This window comes from Choloepus didactylus, chromosome 1 (assembly GCF_015220235.1).
Source record: "Choloepus didactylus isolate mChoDid1 chromosome 1, mChoDid1.pri, whole genome shotgun sequence".
Taxonomy (NCBI): Eukaryota; Metazoa; Chordata; class Mammalia; order Pilosa; family Megalonychidae; genus Choloepus; species Choloepus didactylus.
Window position 1 is genome coordinate 166,599,585 of NC_051307.1, and position 18,826 is coordinate 166,618,410.

The 18,826-nt window shown below is 39.5% G+C and overlaps 1 protein-coding gene across 1 annotated transcript in view; it reads right to left on the bottom strand.

Moving 5' to 3' along the window:
* LOC119541310 (collagen alpha-4(VI) chain-like) overlaps positions 1–18,826 on the bottom strand; it is a 117,179-nt gene that overhangs the window by 26,105 nt on the left and 72,248 nt on the right. The window contains exons 22-31 of the mRNA XM_037845109.1: positions 15,742–15,804; positions 13,867–13,929; positions 12,755–12,817; positions 12,134–12,196; positions 9,091–9,141; positions 4,028–4,063; positions 3,862–3,924; positions 2,475–2,537; positions 1,282–1,317; positions 274–310 (exon numbers count right to left, since the gene is read on the bottom strand). Of these exons, the coding sequence (XP_037701037.1) occupies positions 274–310; positions 1,282–1,317; positions 2,475–2,537; positions 3,862–3,924; positions 4,028–4,063; positions 9,091–9,141; positions 12,134–12,196; positions 12,755–12,817; positions 13,867–13,929; positions 15,742–15,804 (538 nt within the window). The remainder of the gene's footprint in view (positions 1–273; positions 311–1,281; positions 1,318–2,474; positions 2,538–3,861; positions 3,925–4,027; positions 4,064–9,090; positions 9,142–12,133; positions 12,197–12,754; positions 12,818–13,866; positions 13,930–15,741; positions 15,805–18,826) is intronic.

Sequence of the window (18,826 nt, forward strand, 5' to 3'; positions counted from 1 at the left end):
CACTGCTTTTCACAGGGCACAATATCAGAGAGTGGAATTTTTCTTCATTGTTGATTTGGTTCACTTCCCAAACCCTTCACTTCTGAGACCACTTTGGGAAAGATCATTTCCCCAGGGAGGGGGAAAAAGCCCAACACATTAATTCATAAGGACCTTTCACAATGGACAACAGCACCCCTCAAACCTAACAGTCAAATTCACAGGAGACTTACGCCCCAATACATGATTCATCCCCACCTCACACTCCTTTTGAGCCTTTCCCAAACAACTTACGGCAGTTTTCTCGTGTGAAACTGACAATTTCGCAAGGCTGTCATAAAGATGGAGAAATACAGGGAAAAGGGGAAGGAAAAAGTATTTAATTTGAAGCACATTAAATTTCTCTTCGCCCTCATGACTTAGAAATGTCATATGGATCTTATCAGTGCCTAGCTGAAGCTTTTTAATCTAAAACAGATAACACACACTTGTTAAAGCAGACAAAACTATCCAACAGTTATATTTCTAGATCCAATGAATACTGTAAAACACTTTAAAGATTTTATGTACAATTTAGTGCCCATGTTATTGGAGACAGGTGGCTAGGCACACTTCCTTTTGGGGGTGGGGGGTGGTCCTGCCTCGCAAAACAACCATTTGCACAGATCTCCGCACAGAAGGCAGGGAAATGCCTTCAATCATTGGATCTCTATATTAGCAAACTCCTGTCACATTTCTTCAGAGTGACTGCCAAGGCAGGTATCCCTAACACCTCCCCTAGTAATTCTGCTTCTTTCCTTTGAGCCCTTCTTCTCTGCTCTGTTCTTCCCTCAGCCCTACCACTTCCTGCTCCTTGGTTGCCCCACCATCCACGAAGCCCATCCTGCAGTATCTTTGGACTTGGAAGATAGAATATCATCATAACTTATGAGGTTATCTTCAGGATGTGCCATGAGACACAAAAGCCTGTACTATACCATGTCTTGGTTTATAAATATTTTACAGGCAATTTTTGAGCTTTACAAAAAGGTATATTGCAAAAAGGTAGCCTCCAAGTCTTTCATTTCATGCCAATTAATATTTCTCTACAGCATACAGATTCCCTGCTGGATTTAAAACATTCTACTTATTTTTATTTGATTATTATAATATTTCAGAGGAAAGTCTATGAACTTATAGTAACTAAGAATTTATAAGAGGAGAAGCTAAAGAATCTTTTGAAATTAACAGATTTCTATTTTTTGAAAGTGAAAACCTCTGTGTTCTGAAAGAATAAAGTTTAGGATTAAAATCTGCACTTACCGTCATATCTACCAAACCTTTGAGGCCCTTGATGCCCTGGAAAGAACAGAATCACAGGTTTAAAAAATGTAAGATTCTGAGACCCTGCAAAGAGGTGGCAAGAGATTCTGAGAAAGGTCACCACAGTATATAGGCCACCTTTTGCCTTCACTTCCAGCCCTGGAGTTCTGTCGGACCCCTTAACGAAGGAGGCCAGTGTACCTAGGAGATTATGTCCCAGGCTTTGGAGTCCAGGAGACCCAGGTTACACATAAGGCTCTGAGAAGACCAGGTCACTTTGAGACCAAGCCACAACTCAGGAAAGGACCTCTCAAGATGCCAGGACCATTCTTAGGCAGTTTTAAAGTAGACCTGGATCCCTCCTCCAAACCTTCTCCCTAGGCTGCCCACTAACACCCCACTCCCTGTCTCTGCCTTAGCACTGAACAAGGCTTCTATAGAATCCTTCAGATTAGGGAGTCTGATTTCATCCCCTGTGAATCTGGAGGCCTTTGTTCTTACTTAGAGCCTGCCAGGTAGCAGTCTGTGACTTTGGGCAGGTCACTATAATCTTCTCAGCCTTTGTTTCTGCATCTATAAAATGGGCACAAGTGGTCCTTCTACCTCTAACATTTTTTGTTTCTATGACTTTTTTTGAGCCTCCCTAGTAAACCCCAGAATGCAGTGAAACCACCAGACACAACCCATGGCTGATCTATCATGTCATCCCTCAGGGAATGATAGTCTAGCCTACTAGGACCAGCATGGACAGAACAACAGTAGCCTCAAAGTCTTTCCCATCATACCAAATGACCTCCCAGGACATTTAAAAATTATCTGTGGGCTCACAACATTGTTGTTTCAGTCAAGATTTTATATATGTCATATTTTCTTAGGATTTCCTTCTGGTTTTTGCAAAAATGTCATTGCTTATCTTGTATACACTGATAAACCTATTCTTCAGTAATTTTTATGTATTGTTTTATGTATCCAGAAAGATTCATAAATCTCCAGCCACTCCTTCCCCCATGTTCAAGTAAAACAATACATACTAAATAACTATCCTGGGTAAGGACTTGAGGTAAATTTCCTCAAAAGTCAATTTAGCCCATTCCCTATACAGATCCTCTTGCATGTCAGAGATATCTCTTATCGAATCCTTATTCATTTTTGCACAAAGGTTGAAAATAAAAGAATGGAGAAGGTACATTTACCCTTGGTCCTGGTGAGCCTTGGTCGCCTGGAGTACCAGCAAATCCAGGAAATCCAGAATTACCCTAAATATGACCAAACCAAAGACATGAGCTTCCTGCTTGATTACAACTTGATTTCAGAACACCTGCCCAAGATAAGGAAACTATCAGACCCATTGTGAGATACCAAATTGTCATTGTATCTAAGGTCTAGTGAGCCTGCTGGTGAATCATGGTTCAGTTAATGGAACATGCATCAGTGGAGTGAGACATGGAGAACAGAAAGAGAGGGTGCCTTTTTATGGGACACATCCAAATTCCCCTCTACATACCTAACCCCAGCCATGCATACACATGCACATACACACAAAGCCACACTTTCAAGCAGAGCCTTGAAAGATGATTCAATACCTAGGTGAGCCTCAAGATTATATAATAAAAAGAATACAGGAAGTCTACACTGAGTGTCTGGCATCAGAAGACAGATGAGGACCACCATCTTTTGGTCTTAAGAGTCTCATAAAAGTCATATGCAAGCTATGAATTCGCTGATCATCTTACCAGTATTTGTAATGGCACAACATTATCTCGGTATAATTGATGCTTTATCTTTTTATAATTCAAAACCAGAGAGAGAAGATTAGCTGAGCAGGGTTATATTAGCCATCAGCAAGCCAAGTTTGGAAGTAGATCAAATTTTCTTTATGTCCTTGCCAATGTATGAAAATGCCAATTTTTGAGTGTCTGGAAAATATATATTCTCTTACCTTTCCTCTTTTTTTCACTTAACACTAGTTCATATTCTTTTCTATCTACTAAACAACACCAAGGAGTTAGAAACCCACAGGGTAACTCTTCCAAAACCAGCTGCCAGTGATTGTGGCTCTTCAAGACTGAGCACTCAGGACCTGAAGCTATGGGTGTTCAATGGTGGATTCTGTAAAGCACGGTGAAGGCATGACTCAAAATCCACCAAGATGCAGCCACATTCTTGAGGGTCCAGTCCTAAAATAGCTAAGAGGAAGTTAAGGCTTGGAAGAAATTCAAAGAAACAGCAATGTTTGCTCTGCAGTTAAAACAATACCCTTCCAAATGAGATCTAGACTTACTAAAGACAGGTGGCCCCTCAAACTTGCTTTTAAAAGGTTGATATTCCATAACTGAATTTCCAACTTGGGTTTCTGTTGTTATGGTTTAGTGAGCTGTATTTGTATTCAAAAGATAAAGAAAAGTGGGGTTAAGGGGACAAGAGGCATTAGTGGATAGGGCGGGGAATTTGCACTGACTAAGGAGCACATGGGCTTCCTGCTAAGAAGTCCATTAACTCAGTGGAAATATGCTGCTGTGAGTAAAGGGACAGGATGTCACAAAACATCCACAGATCTTGGGAAATTCCTTTGGACCTTACCCTTTTCCCTCTGATTCCCTTTGCCCCCTTGTTTCCTTGGTGTCCCGGGTCACCATCTTCTCCCTTAATAGAACGAAAAGCAGAACTTGAATATAAAGAAAAACAAGTACGAACAAATAACAAATACTGCATACCGGTTTGCGGGCCCCAAATGATATCTTCTTACTTGTGCACCAGGATATCCAGGAAATCCAGATTCACCCTAATGTCAGAAATGAGATAAGGTCTGATTTAATGTCATATGAGTAAAGTCTTTCTTGGCATTTCTCAGGGAAAAGAAAGAAGCTGTAATTTTGAGGAAATAGACTCAAAACAGGTGCCAGGAAAAATAACTACAAAAACAATTGTTATCTTGAGCTGCTCCCCAAGGGCCACATTTCATTTCTCTAATACAACATGAAACAATTTGCAAATTATTTTTATAAACTATCTCTTCTCCCTGATATGTTATCTAATGAAACATCCTTCCTACTTAGGCATTTTTATCTATCAGTTTAAATAACCCAAGGTCTGATCCAATAGGTCACCAAATTGACTGTTAGGAAGTAGATGCTCATTGTCAGAACTAAAACAATTATTCATTCAACAGTATTCACTGAGCTCCTATCATGGGGCAGGCACTTGAAATTCAGCAGTGAACAGAGCAGACAAAGCCTCTGCTATTATGGAACTTACATGCTAGTGAGGAAGTTTGATAGGGAACAAAGAAATATATATATCATGTCAGGGAGAATTCAATGTTATTTCAGAAAAGGGTTAAAGGATTAGAAAATGACACAAGGGGGAGGAAGTATTTATATAAAGTGATTAGGTAAGGCATTTTTAAAAAGATGACATTTGGACAAAAAGCAGCATTGAGGAAGCAAGTCAAGCAGATAACTGGGAAAACAGTGTTCCAGGCAAAGGAAAGAGTATGTGCAAAAACCCTGCAGTAAGAGAATGAATGAGTGTCACATCTGAAAAACACTGAAGCAGAATGGGGGTAAGAGGGGGACAGAAGGCGATGAAGACAGAGGGTAAACAGAGAGGTCAGATTTTATTGGGTCTTGTAGGCCAGGTGAACTGTGGGTTTTATTTGGAGTGACATGGGAGCCACAGCAGGGCTTTGAGTAAAGGACTGACATCATCTGACTATGCTTATAAAAGATGACGCTGGCTGCTGCATGGAAAATTAACCACATGGGGCAAGAGCAGAAGCAGGGAGACCAGTTAGGTGACTAGTGCAGTAATCCCAGGAAAAACTCATGTTGGCTTGGCCCAGAGGGCAGCAGTGGCAGTGGTGAGAAGTGATGAAATGCTGGATATATTCTGAACCTATAATCATCAGCATTTGCTGATGGAATAAATGTGGGGGATGAGAGAAAGAGAGGAACCAAAGAGGGCTGTAGGTGTTTATCCTGAACCACCAGAAAGATGAAGTCTCCAGTGCCTGGGATGAGGAAGGCTGGAGAAGGGGCAGGTTGTCAGAGATATTTGATGATATTAAGGCATTATTGTGGTTATATTTTTAAAGAGCCTCCTTTGACATACAATCTGAAATATTTATGGAGGAGATGATATATCTGGGATTTGTTTCAAAATAAACTGTGTGTGTGTGTGCGTGTGTGTGTGTGTGTCTCTGTGTGTCTGTGTGTGGGTGGGTGGGTGAATGAGAGCATAAATGAAGCAAAATTGGCCAAGGGTTTTTCATTGTTGGAGCTAGGTGATCAGTAGATGGAGGCATTCATTATACTTTGTCTTTCCACTTTTATATACATTTGAATTTTTCCATAATAAAATATTAACAAACAAAAGAAGAAGAAAGTTGGTTTGGGACATGCTAATTTTAAGATGCCTAGTAGATAACCAAGCGGAAACATATTTGGATTTTTAGGGGATGGGTCTAAGCTGGAGAAATGCACTGGAGATCACAGAGTGGATGTTGTTGGATGCAATGGGACTGGATGAGGTCACCTAACAAGTGAGTAAAGAGAGAGAGAAGTATGAGGATAGAACCCTGAAGTCTTCCAATATTTAGAAGATCCAGCAAAGGAGACTGAGAAAAAACAGCCAGTAAAAACCAGGAAAGCAGGGTATGCTGGAAGTTGAGTAAGGAAAAGTTTCAAAATGAAGGCCATGCTCATCTTTGTAAAATACTATTAAGAGATGGAACAAAATGAGCTTACAAAACTGACCACTGGATTTAGCAACAGGGGGTCATCAGGAACCTCGACTAAAGCAGATATACTTCAGTGGGGCAGGGGGCAGGGGGTGGAGCGGAAATGGGGATGAAGGCTCAATTGATAAAGAGAGAAACAAAGGGAAAAGAGTGGAGTTTCTCAACCTCAGCACTATTGACATTTTGGACTTGGTAGTTCTCTTTTGTGGGGTCTGGCCTGTGCATTGTAGAATGTTAAGTAGCATGTGTGGTCTCTATCCACTAGATGTCAGTAGCAATCCCACCTCTAGCAGTGACAATCAAAAGATCCCCTGGGGTGGGGGAGATGGACAAGCTCACCCCTGGTTGAGAACCACTGGTATAGACTACTCCTCCAAGGAGTTTTGCCAGAGATATGTCGATAAATGGGGCAATGTCTAGAGGGAAGTAAGTAGACAAGTGAGGGTGTGGTGTTTTTATAAAATGATAAATATCTCCCCACTTCAGTGTATGGTGATGGGAATGATCTATGGAGAGGGAAGAAAATGTGTTAATGCAGAAGAGAAAGATGATACCTTCAGGAGCCAGTGTTGAAGAAACAAAAGGAAACAGAATCCAGTGCATGAGAGGACATTGGTCTTAGATAGGAACATAATACTTATCTACAGTGGTAGAAGGGAAAGAAAAGCACATGGGTACCAAGGCAAGTAGGCTAGCCTGCTTGGTGGTGGATATCTGTAAAGGTTCTCTTCTCATTTCTTCTATTTTCTTAATGAACTACAAAGCATGGTCATCTGCTGACAGCATGGAAGAGAAACCTCGGAGGTTTAAGGAGAGAGGAAAGGGTATGAAATGGTCAACTCAGAGAGTGGGAGAGTGAACCCATGAGGAAAATGTAGTCAGCAGGCCAAACAGCAATAAGAAGCCATTTGAAGTGAGACCCTTATGTCTTGCCAGGAAAAAATCACACAAATATGGACTGAATCTATGTGTTTCACAATGTTAATTGTATCACAGTAAACACAGACTAGTCTTGTGCTTAGTTCAGAGCTATTAGGTGGCTCAAAACTTGCACTTTTGAATTCTACCCAGAATTCTCCTGTTATGCTAACTGTTCTAAAGAGTCAGTCAGAGAAAAGTTACTTTGTTTGCCAGGATGGTGCTCCAGCAGGTTAGCGTCTACACTTGGCTCGGACTCTAACTAGCTGTGTGACCTGGGCAAGTTACTTCACTTGTCTGAGCTTCAATTTTCTCATCTGTAAATTGACAAGGCTGGACTAGCGTGGGAAAATAGCCTGAGCTGGGAATGCGTCCTTGACTTTCCTAGCACCCGCATTGTTAATATAAGAAGCATGCAAGTCTTGGATGGTCTGTCCTTGACTTCCCTGTTTTGCTAACTTCCCTATCTTGCTTTCTCTAGCCTGTTAGTAACTCCCCTATTTTCTGTGAGAAAGTGAAGCTAATAAATATGCTGTGGAGCAAGCAGAGGTGCTCTTTGCTTTCAAGGCTCCGAGTCCCCTGCTCCCAGAACTTTATATTTTGTGTCAGTGTTTCATTCCTTCACCGCCCTGTCAGCAATAGACTAGATGATCACTAAGGGCCCCCATAGCTCCATCTTTCCACAGATATTTACTAAGACCTTACTATGTTTCAGGCATTTTCCTGCTTGACAAAATGGCAGTGGTGACGTCTTGTAACCACAAGGGAAAAGATAAGAGAATTGCAGAGAATCCAGTCCCGAGTCCTGACATCGTTAAGTGGCTGAAGTAAACATCCCACTGATTTATTTTGTGAAGCAATAAATGTAACACATGGACTGAAACATCCAGAATAATGGTGACTAATGATATTTGATTTGTACAAGTTTCCTGACTTCAATGCTTCAAAACCTCCATCAGTGAACCATTAACTACATGTTAAAATACTAATTTCCTTGAAATAAGCTTCAGTGGCAGAGAGATTCCAAAAGGAGCCGAGAGGTCACTCTGGTGGGCACTCTTATGCACACTTTAGACAACCCTTTTTAGGTTCTAAAGAATTGGGGTAGCTGGTGGTGGATACCTGAAACTATCAAACTACAACCCAGAACCCATGAATCTCGAAGACAGTTGTATAAAAATGTAGCTTATGAGGGGTGACAATGGGATTGGGAAAGCCATAAGGACCAAACACCACTTTGTCTAGTTTATGGATGGATGTGTAGAAAAGTAGGGGAAGGAAACAAACAGACAAAGGTACCCAGTGTTCTTTTTTACTTCAATTGCTCTTTTTCACTCTAATTATTATTCTTGTTATTTTTGTGTGTGTGCTAATGAAGGTGTCAGGGATTGATTTAGGTGATGAATGTACAACTATGTAATGGTACTGTAAACAATCGAAAGTACAATTTGTTTTGTATGTCTGCGTGGTATGTGAATATATCTCAATAAAATGATGATTTAAAAAAAAAAAAAAAAAAAAAAATACTAATTTCCTATGGGAGTGGCAGTCATTCATTCAAATACACTTACTGAACACATACTACATGTCGTACTCTGTTACAGCGATATAAAATGGATAAGATGCAATCCTGCTGTCAAGAGGTTCACAGACTGTGGGGTAGACATATATACAGGGATTAATTACAGCACAACCTAGCAGGAAAGGGCTGTTGTAGAAATATGAACAATATACTTTAGGAACACAGAGTATGAGACAACCAATTCTATCTGGGAAAGTTCACAAGGGAGTCTTCAAGGAAAAGATGAGTGTGAGTTGGTCTCAGAAAATGATTAAAAATTGCCTAAGGAAGAGATGGAGAAGGGCATTCCAGATAGAAACAAGAGTGTTTGCAAAGGCAAGGAGTTGGGAAATGGCCTGGCATGGCCAGAGCTGGGGTGGGAATATCTAATGTAATAGAAGATGAGGAAAGGAGTTTGATTTTAAATAAGGGAGTGACAAGAGAAGATTTGTCTTTTAGGGAGAGAGCTCTGGCTACACATCATAAACAGCATGTAGGAACCATTCATTGGGTAATAACTATGTTGTAGTAAATGAAAATAAAAACTATAGCCCTTGGTTAAAACTGCCCTTGAGGGACCATTTGGCCTCACCTTTGTTCCTTTTCTTCCTGGATGTCCATATCCATCTGGACCAAGACGACCCTAAGGAAATGACACAAAGTGAATTGTAGAGTCACCCAGGTCAACACTTGGGTTGACACTGTATCTAAGCCCTTGGATAAATCAGTCATGCTAGGAGGTGGGGAAGGCAGAAGGGGTTTGGGAGAGATTTGGAGACTGCCTTCATAGGAAATATGCTTGGATTAGAAAGGGAAAAGGGTTTAAAAGTTTAAGAGACCATGATAGAAGTAAGTAATTTCTTTTTGGATTTTTATTATTTTATTCCCTCTGCAGTGAGGTTCTGTATATCAGCAAGATGATGCCACAGCCATAGAAGATGCACCAGTGTATAAAGTTCCCCTTGGGCTAAATTTCTTTAGCCTGTAGGACAAAGTAATAATGAAAGAAACTCTAGAAATGTAATATCTCCAGGAATTAAGACAGACTTTGGAGAAAGGATTGAGATAGAGGCAATGAAGTACCATGGTTAAGTGCACCAGATAGAAGCCCAGACAGTCCTGAGTTTTTATCCCAGTTCCAAAACTGGTTGTATGAGTGACTTAGGGCAAGTTAATCAACCCCTTTAAGCTTCAGTGTCCTCACCCGTAAAATGGGGATAATAATAGCATCTATATGGTAAGATTGTCGGGAATATTCAGTGAGATTGTGCATGGAAAGTGCTAAGCACAACGTGGGCACAGAGTACTTAATAAATGATAATGTATTAATTACCACTATTAATTACTCAGCTGCTGCTGATGGTGGCAGTAGTAGTGATGTTGGTGGTGGAGGGGAGGAGGGATCGTGACAGTGGTGGGGGGGTGATGTGATCCTGGTGGAGGTGGTAGAGGTGGTGGCGGAACAGTGGTGCTGGTGGTGGTGGTGGTGGTGGTGATGATGCTGGTGGTGGTGATGCCGGTGGCAGTGGAGGTGATGATGGGGTGGGTAGTGGCAGTGGAGGTGATGATGATGATGATAATTATGAAAACGTTGGTAATACTACTGGGAACCTTAGCAATTGAACATTCAGAAATGAGCTTCCTGTCATAAAGAGTAAATTCAGAATATTCTAACTGCTTTTTGCTGGACGGACCAAGACTGTACCTAAATCAAATGGATCAACTGAGAAGAATTATTAGAAATTTAAGCCACAAAGAACATTTCCATAGCCTGAGAAGGAAAGCCTGAAAGACTGAAAAGAAAAATAAAATAAAGAAAAGAGGATTGGCTAATCTAGGACAACTCTGTTTTGCTTTTGGCTAAAAGAGCCAAAAATGAGTTCTTTGGAAAACGGATGTAGATGTGATTCATCTGCTGTTACTCAGTCTTCACCCTGCTGAAGGATGTGCAGAGCCTCCAGCACCTCAGAGACTCAAACTGTGTATTTTGGAGAGGTCTCCCTCTGACACTCCTGTAGTGACAGCTGCTTAAGAAAGGCATCCCCAGCCCCAACTCCAGCGTCCTCTGACCCAGGGAGAGGGCAGTAAGAACAAGCTTTGCATTGTTTTAAATAAGAAAATTTTAATAATTTCAAAACAATTAACTACACCACCTGAATTTTCAGAATGTAGATGCAAAACATTGACACATATTCCATTTGATAATAATGTCATTCTGCTCATTCCCTTTCCATGGTAAGTTTTAAGCTTCTCAGGCCTGCTTTTGTTTTCCATCCTTGCTAATAAATGCAATTTCAGAGCTGATTGCAAAAAACAATAAGCCTCTCCTTGGTGAAAGAACTCTCTGAACTATGAGCTACAGGAAAGACAACATTATTTAGTATCATAAAGCTAATTCCACTCAAGTGGTGAATTGAAAATATTCATAAAATAAGTAACTTGCTCTCATGTTCAAAGTGAAGACTCTTATAAAAATGCATGGCCTTGTCTTTGGAAGTGTTATTTATTAAAGTGAATCTTTTATGATCCTTGATCTTCAGAAATTATTTCTATGTTCTGGGTAATGAAGCCCATACCCTTAAAAGTCTAAACTGATTGGCTGCTTATTTGTTGCCCTGAAAAAAAATATTTCACTGAACATCTCCAAATTCCTAAAAGACACAAGGGCTTATAAAATATGTTTGTTAAACAGACAAGACTCATTGGCACTTCCCTTTTCAATAATATATGAAAAGGGTAAGTTAATCCTGAGACATCACAGGCATTAATTATAGAATTGTATAAATTCTATATTTATAAAAGGAGTTTAAGAATCTTTGCCTCATTTAAATTTATAACATTGTGCTGGTTTGAATGTATTGTGTCCCCCAAATGCCATTGTCTTTGTAGTCTTGTGGGGCAGACATTTTGGTGCTGGTTAGATTTGCTTGGAATGTGCCCCACCCAGCTGTGGGTGATGATTCTGATGAGATGTTCCCATGGAGGCGTGGCCCCACCCATTCAGGGTGGGCCTTGATCAGTGGAGCTATATAAACGAGCTGACTCAAAGAGAGGGAACTGAGTGCAGCTGTGAGTGATGTTTTGAGGAGGAGCAAGCTTGCTGGAGAGGAACGTCCTGGGAGAAAGCCATTTTGAGGCCAGAGCTTTGGAGCAGACGCCAGCTGCCTTCCGAGCTAGCAGAGGTTTTCCGGACGCCATTAGCCATCCTCCGGTGAAGGTACCCAATTGCTGATGTGTTACCTTGGATGCTTTGTGGCCTTAAGACTGTAACTGCGTAGCAAAATAAACCCCCGTTTTATAAAAGCCTATTCATCTCTGGTGTTTTGCATTCTGCGGCATTAGCAAACTAGAACAAACATCTTTAGCGATTATATAATATTTGTAACCCCAAGTTTAATTCATCAAGAATATTAGAATTTTTGTAAAGCTACTTTATTGAGATATATTCACACACCATGTAATCCATCCAAGGAATACAATTAAAGGCTCACAGTACCACTACATAGCTGATGGAACTTTATTTTGTTCCATTTCTTTCCCTCCTTTTGGTCAAGAAGGCAAGAGAATATTAGAGTTTAACATGAAAAAGAAACAATAAATTCAATCAAGAGTCCAAAACATTACAGAAGACTTACAGGCTGTCCTCTTGGTCCTGGATGTCCCCGTGGGCCTCTTTCTCCTACATCACCAAGCTCTCCCTTTTATCATAAAGAGTAAAGATGAAGTTAATTTCCTCCTATGAGTCAATGCAATTTTATGTCATTTTATTTAGAGATTGTACAGTCACTCTTTTCATTCTAGTAGCATCATCATACAGTCTCAGATTAAATATCTTTCCCTAGGTTTTGTTAAATACAGATAACTAACAAATACAGTAAAGATTCTGACACTTAAAATGAGCAAAACCAAGTATGCAGAATTTGTTATAGAACTGTATATTACTATGGCTTTTTCTAGGTCCGGGTGTATGTGTATATGTTGAATCTATATGTGTACCTATCTATTGATTGTTGTCTACGTATATATGTGACAATATATGGATCTAACTGTCCATTTTTCCATATGTTTGTTTGTTTATGTGTCTTTTCTTCTTTGTATCCAGCCATCCAACTATAAGGTAATGGACAGTCAATATAATCACCAACCACATCGGAAACTCATGCTGGAAATGGTCATACAAGGAGAAATTCTGATAAAGAAATCCAAGAGGCTCCCTCAAGTTGCAATCAAGGAAGAGTATGTTCTCTGATGTTTACCTTCACTCCTCTTGGCCCAGCTTTTCCTTTAGAACCATTTGGGCCTGGAAACCCTGGATTCCCCTGCAACAAGACCATGGCCAAAATTACCACAAGGGTCACAAAATTAACTGTCTGGGGCTCTTGTTATTATTAAAATGGTCTGGAACTGGTAATATTCTCATGAATCACCTTGGAGATAAAAGCTTAGCCTTGAATGTCTTATACAATTAATTTTATACCCCCACATACCAAATGGATACTATACACATTTGAACTCTGGGTTGGGGGTTCGGGGTTAGGGGTGGAAGAGTAAGATGTTCTCTGCAAGAGGCCACAACTATCACATACCGAGAACTGGAGGAATTATCTGGCTATTAGAGAGAGAAGTACCCTTTGGTTGGGAGATCAGGAAGACAAGGGCTTGGACTTTTACCTGCTCCAAATAGAAAATGTATTAAAATGAGAATAAAGAGAACATGATCACTTATAGGGCTAGATTTTTCCTGACCATTCTGGGTTATTTTGAATCCCATGGAGACTCTTATTCCTGACTCAAATTATCCTACTGAGGTTTCTAAACTATCTCAAATGCTCCCTTCTCCAGGAAGTTCTTCCTGAACACCTGTCTCAATCTGGTGTGACCTTCTATGAACCCCAGGATATTGGGTGGTTGAACAGAACAGGCACTGGAACGACCCGAGTTGGAGGCCAGTTCAGCCACTTATTATCTGGATGACGAGTCATTTAATCCCTCCGAGCCTCAGTTTCCTTATCTATTAAACCGGGATAATAATACCTCCTTATATATTTGTGAGGGATAAATGAGTTATTTATATGCCCTTTGTGGTGCTAACATTTTGTCTTTCACTACAGGCAATTACGAGTTTGTGTTACACACCCTTGAGGCTCAAAACCCATATCTCACTGATCACTATAACCCTGCAAAATACCTAGAGGAGAAGGGTGTACATAGCTGGTGATCGGTGTTTACTGCATTGAGTTAGCTATTTGGTAGTAATTCCAGATACTCACAAGTCCCAGTATAAGCAGTGTGGCTTTATACTTTTTGTCCAGGAACGCTCAGAGATATGAATCAGCAATTGTCAATATGCAACATTTTTCACACCTACCTGAGTGCCCTGTAAGCCTTTTGGTCCAAAAATTCCGGGAATTCCTCGTCTTCCTCTTGGTCCCTAATACAAAGATGAAATTAAAATTCAACAAATTTTTATAAAGCTATTTATATTCCACACTACCATAAAACCATCTTGGATGCTGACAGAAGCACAAATTAAGGTGCCCCACTCCATCCTCATCTCATTTATAAACTTTCATCAAGAAGCATCTGTGCCCTGAAGCACCCCCAGCACACTCACTCCAAACTTACTAAATCACAGGGTGTGATTCCTCAACATGTACATTTTTAACAATCTCTCCAGATGAATCTGATGAACACTAAGATTTGCTTTTAAATTTTAATTCACCCAACCAATTTTAAATCCTAAAGGGAGGATGGGGAGCAGCTGCTAGGATATCAACCTCCTTTGAAAAACCAACTCCTTCCTTACACATTCAAGGGCTGAGAAAAGTGATCATGTATGTAATTTTATCAAGAACCAAAGGTATATTTACATTGTCTCATTTCACTGGGTACATTGTTGCTCATTTTCTCCCAACCCCTTTTGCTTTACTGATTTTTGACACTTGAATTTTTCTCCAGATTTTCTGTGAAATGCTTTTCTATTAGAAGCAATGATGAAGCTTCTATTCTCCTGGGAGAGATATGACAATCAACTATTTAAATAGACCGTTACACCAGCATCCCAGTGGGAAGGTGAGAATTAAGGAAAGGTTTTATCCATTCTCTTGCTCATGGTTCCCAACGTGACTTGCTCCCCATGCACCCAACACTGTAATCAAGTGAATATAGTGGGGAAGGCAGGGACATAACTGCTGTGGGTTTCCAAATTTGAATTAAGCTAATAACAAAAAAGAAGGGGGGGTGCAGAATATATATCTTTCAGTTGCTTCCTCCTGAGCTCAGATATGATTCTCCATCATGAAGTAAATACAATCTCTAATTACACCTTGATTACTCATTTCTCTCCCTGATACTTTTGTCAAGTTTAAAAACAGCAGGGACTTCCACAAATCATCATCTGACACTCATGGGATTTTTTAAGTTATAAAGAATGATTCAGTGTGTTAGTAAAATGTACAGTTTTAAAGTTCTTTCATTTGAGGATACTTGCAAACAGTTTGGCTTTTAAAAGAAAGATGTATAAAGTGTTCCAGAAGGGCTTACAGAATGACAGATTTAGATTATGTTTACAGGTTTCCAAAAGAACTGGTTGTAAATTTAAATTTCAGTTATCACTGGATAGTTTTCAACACTCCGTTAGACTGAACCCCTTTAGGGTAAGACCCTTGCCTTAATGATTGAATGTCCCAGGTTTAAAAGAGTGTGCCATGCATAATAGATACTCAATAAACACTTGGCTGGGTTTTCCTGACAAACTGAACACAACTTTAATAAATTAAACACTATTTGAGCAATTTGAATATACAGCTTCAGAGGCAGTAATTAAGAAGCCATAGATTTTATAAGATTTTATAAGCATGAGTTTGAATCCCAACTTTATCACTTACTAGCTGTGTGATCTTGACCAATTTACTGAACTTCTCTATCCCTCCATTTCTCCACTGCAAAAGGAGGATAACAAAATCCCCTGCCTCATAGAGTTATGCAAGGATTAAATAAGTTAATACAAGGAAAGGGCTTAGGGCCATATCTAGGGCAGAGTCGGAGCCAAATAAATATTAGCCATTGTGGTTTATACCTGCCCAGGCAAGGGGATATACATTTTGCTTTGGGAGGCCCTGAGAGAGAGACAGCCAAGGCCATTTTGATTTACATTAAGTCCCTATCAAATTGTGGACTGTAAGAATCTAAGTTAAAATAGCAACCAAAACTTTTTAGCTAAAACCAAGTTCACTTATACAACCTGTGAGCCTGTATGTCCAAGCTCTCCTTGGTAACCCAGTTCACCGGCTATTCCAAGCACACCCTGTCAAAATGAATAAAACTCAATTAGTTCACCAGGCATCTTGAGTGTTCCTATTGAAGGCATCCATCCCTGTAAGATGTCACTTGAAAGCCACAAGAGGAAGACTTAAAGAAGATTTGGCTAGCTCTGCTCAGTCCTCTCAGGGGAGGGAGTTGGAGAGATATGATGAGTTTCCTTTTTATGTTGGGAAAATATTAGACCAGATTCTTATTGAATTTCCCAGTCTTTGCTCATCTCCTTCCAATGTGATAGAAGCAAAAAAAAAAACTTTGTTTAGATAACCCTAACCCCATTGCCTGATTTTTAAAAATGTCTGGTTTCTAAAATCCCATATAAATATTTAAAACTTTTTTTCCAGAAATAAAGGATAAGAGTTTTCAGTCAGCACAATGAATAATAAAAGAACACCACTCAGGCACACAACCATGAAATTCCAGAACATCAGGGGTAAAGAGAAGTGTCCAGAAGCTTCATGGAGAATGAGGTAACATATAAAGGGTCTGGAATCACAATGGCACTAAATTCCTCAGGAGTATCACTAGAAATGAGAAGACATTAGTGTTAGGCCTTGCAAATTACAAGGGAAAATGTACTCCAATCATAATTCTATAACCAGACAAATTATCAATTAAGTGTTAGTGGAAAATAAAGACATTTTCAGATACGCAAGTACTTGAATAAAGAGGCCTCCTGTGAACTACTTCTGAGGGAATTACTGGAGGATGTGCTCCACCAAAACAAGGGAGTAAACCAAGAATGAGGATGACAGAAGAACCAAGAAGCAAAGAGCCAACCCATGATGGAGACGAAGAGCATCTCAGGACGAGGGGCTGTTGTTCCAAAATATGTCCCAATAAGACAACAGTTCAGAGGCCCAGAGAACCATCAATCTGTGTTGGAGCAAGGGGACAGAAGGCCCAGGAGAGATAAATCCAAGAAAAAATAAACCTTATCTGTTTGAATATATTGGGAGGTTATCAGTTCTTTCAAAGAGCTTTTGATGAATTAGTAATAGGCACAAAGATCACAAAGAAAATGGGGGAAAAGGTGATTCAAGGAAAATAAAAGCGATACAGTTGGGAATAATAATTACCAAGTCGTCATGTGAACAATGAAACTAATTTGACCAAAAGAGGATAAAACAAGATTATTGTGAGGATAGGTTAGAGGGAAGTATGTGAAGAAGGAGGTAGACAGGTTAAGAAAGTTATATCTTCATCCCCCATAGTAAGAAATTAATTGAAAATATCCAAAACTGAAAATTAAGAAACAGCAGCTTAAGCATAGTGGTTAGAAATATGACAATAGTACCAGAAGGACTAGCCCAAAGAGATGAAAGTAAGTGTTTCTGAAGAGCTGGGAATAAGGAGCAGGGGAAAAGAATGGGCAAAGAAGTATTAACACTCTTTTCCATTACAAAGTTGCTAGTACCATTTGAATTTTAAACTTATGCACAGGCATAGTTCTGATGAAAATTAAAAAGAAAGACACAGGGAACTGAATGACAGATGGAGCCTAAAATAACCAAGACCCAACTAAACAGAAAACCCACTGTAATGGATATGTGAATTATACTGCACATAGCATCACAAAAGAATTAAATAATTCAAGAGGAGGAAATCCTCTCCAATGCCTACAGCCACTTTATTTCTCCAAAGTTTAGACTGGTGAACTTGCAATCTATTTCCTTTCTGCTTTTTTTTTTCTTTCGGACAAAAACAATAAGATAAAATGATTGTTAAAGATCATATTTCACAAGTAAAATTGTATTATTGGCACAAGAAATTGTCTATTTAGCTAAGAATTGATTTCGAATCCTAACTTTTTATTAGAAATATTGTTTTATTTGGTGTTAACCAACAAAACTTCTTTGGAAATTTCTCAACATGTATGTCTTTCTAACACAGTTAGTTCAAAGACATAGGCGACCCGTCTTCTTCTGTGCCCAGGAGGTCATCCACCCCTGCCCTGATGCCACACACACACATTGACTCATTTCCAGGCTTAGATGTATGTCAATCTCTGACTTCTCCATCCCCAAATCATGAGAATGCTAGAAAAAATAATACCAGCAGAGCATGATCAGACTATGTCAGAGAAGTTAAGAACTTAACTCTTACTGTGTACAAAACTTCTGAAAGAGCATCATAATTACAGGGATCAGATATTGGATTTGAATCCTGTCTCCACCAATTATTACTACGTGGCCTCTGTCAAGTTATTTCACTTATATAAGCCTGTATGTTCTCTCTTATCCATAAAAAGTGACCAATGATACTCAAAACTTTTGGGGTTATAGAAGGCTTACATGAGGTGATATAAACAAATGTCTATGTGGCTGAGAGATTTCAAATGGAGTCGAGAGGTCACTCTGGTGGACATTCTTATGCACTATATAGATAACACCTCTTAGGTTTCAATGTATTGGAATAGCTAGAAGTAAATACCTGAAACTACCAAACTCCAACCCAGCAGTCTGGACTCCTGAAGACAATTATATAATAATGTAGATTACAAGTGGTAACTGTGATTGTGAAGACCTTGTGGATCACACCCCCTTTATCTAGTGTATGGATAAGTAGAAAAATGGGGATAAAAACTAAAGGACAAATGGGGTGGGATGGGGGGATGATTTGGGTGTTCTTTTTTCACTTTTATTTTTTATTCTTGTTCTGGTTCTTTCTGATGTAAGGAAAATGTTCAGAGATAGATTGTGGTGATGAACACATAACTGTTATCATACTGTGGACAGTGGATTGTATACCATGGATGATTGTATGGTGTGTGGATGCATTTCAATAAAACTGAATTTAATTAAAAAAAAAAAACTTCTAAGGCAGTGCCTGGTGCTCGGTAAAATATGATTCCTCTTGCAGAAATATCCTTACATCCCACCCTCAAGACACATCAACCCTCCTTGGGAAATGACACGAACTCAATTTTTTACCTTCATAAAGTGACTATGAGTTTCCCTTGTGCACCTGTAGGAAGTACTACTCTTTAAATGGAAAAAAATTTATTA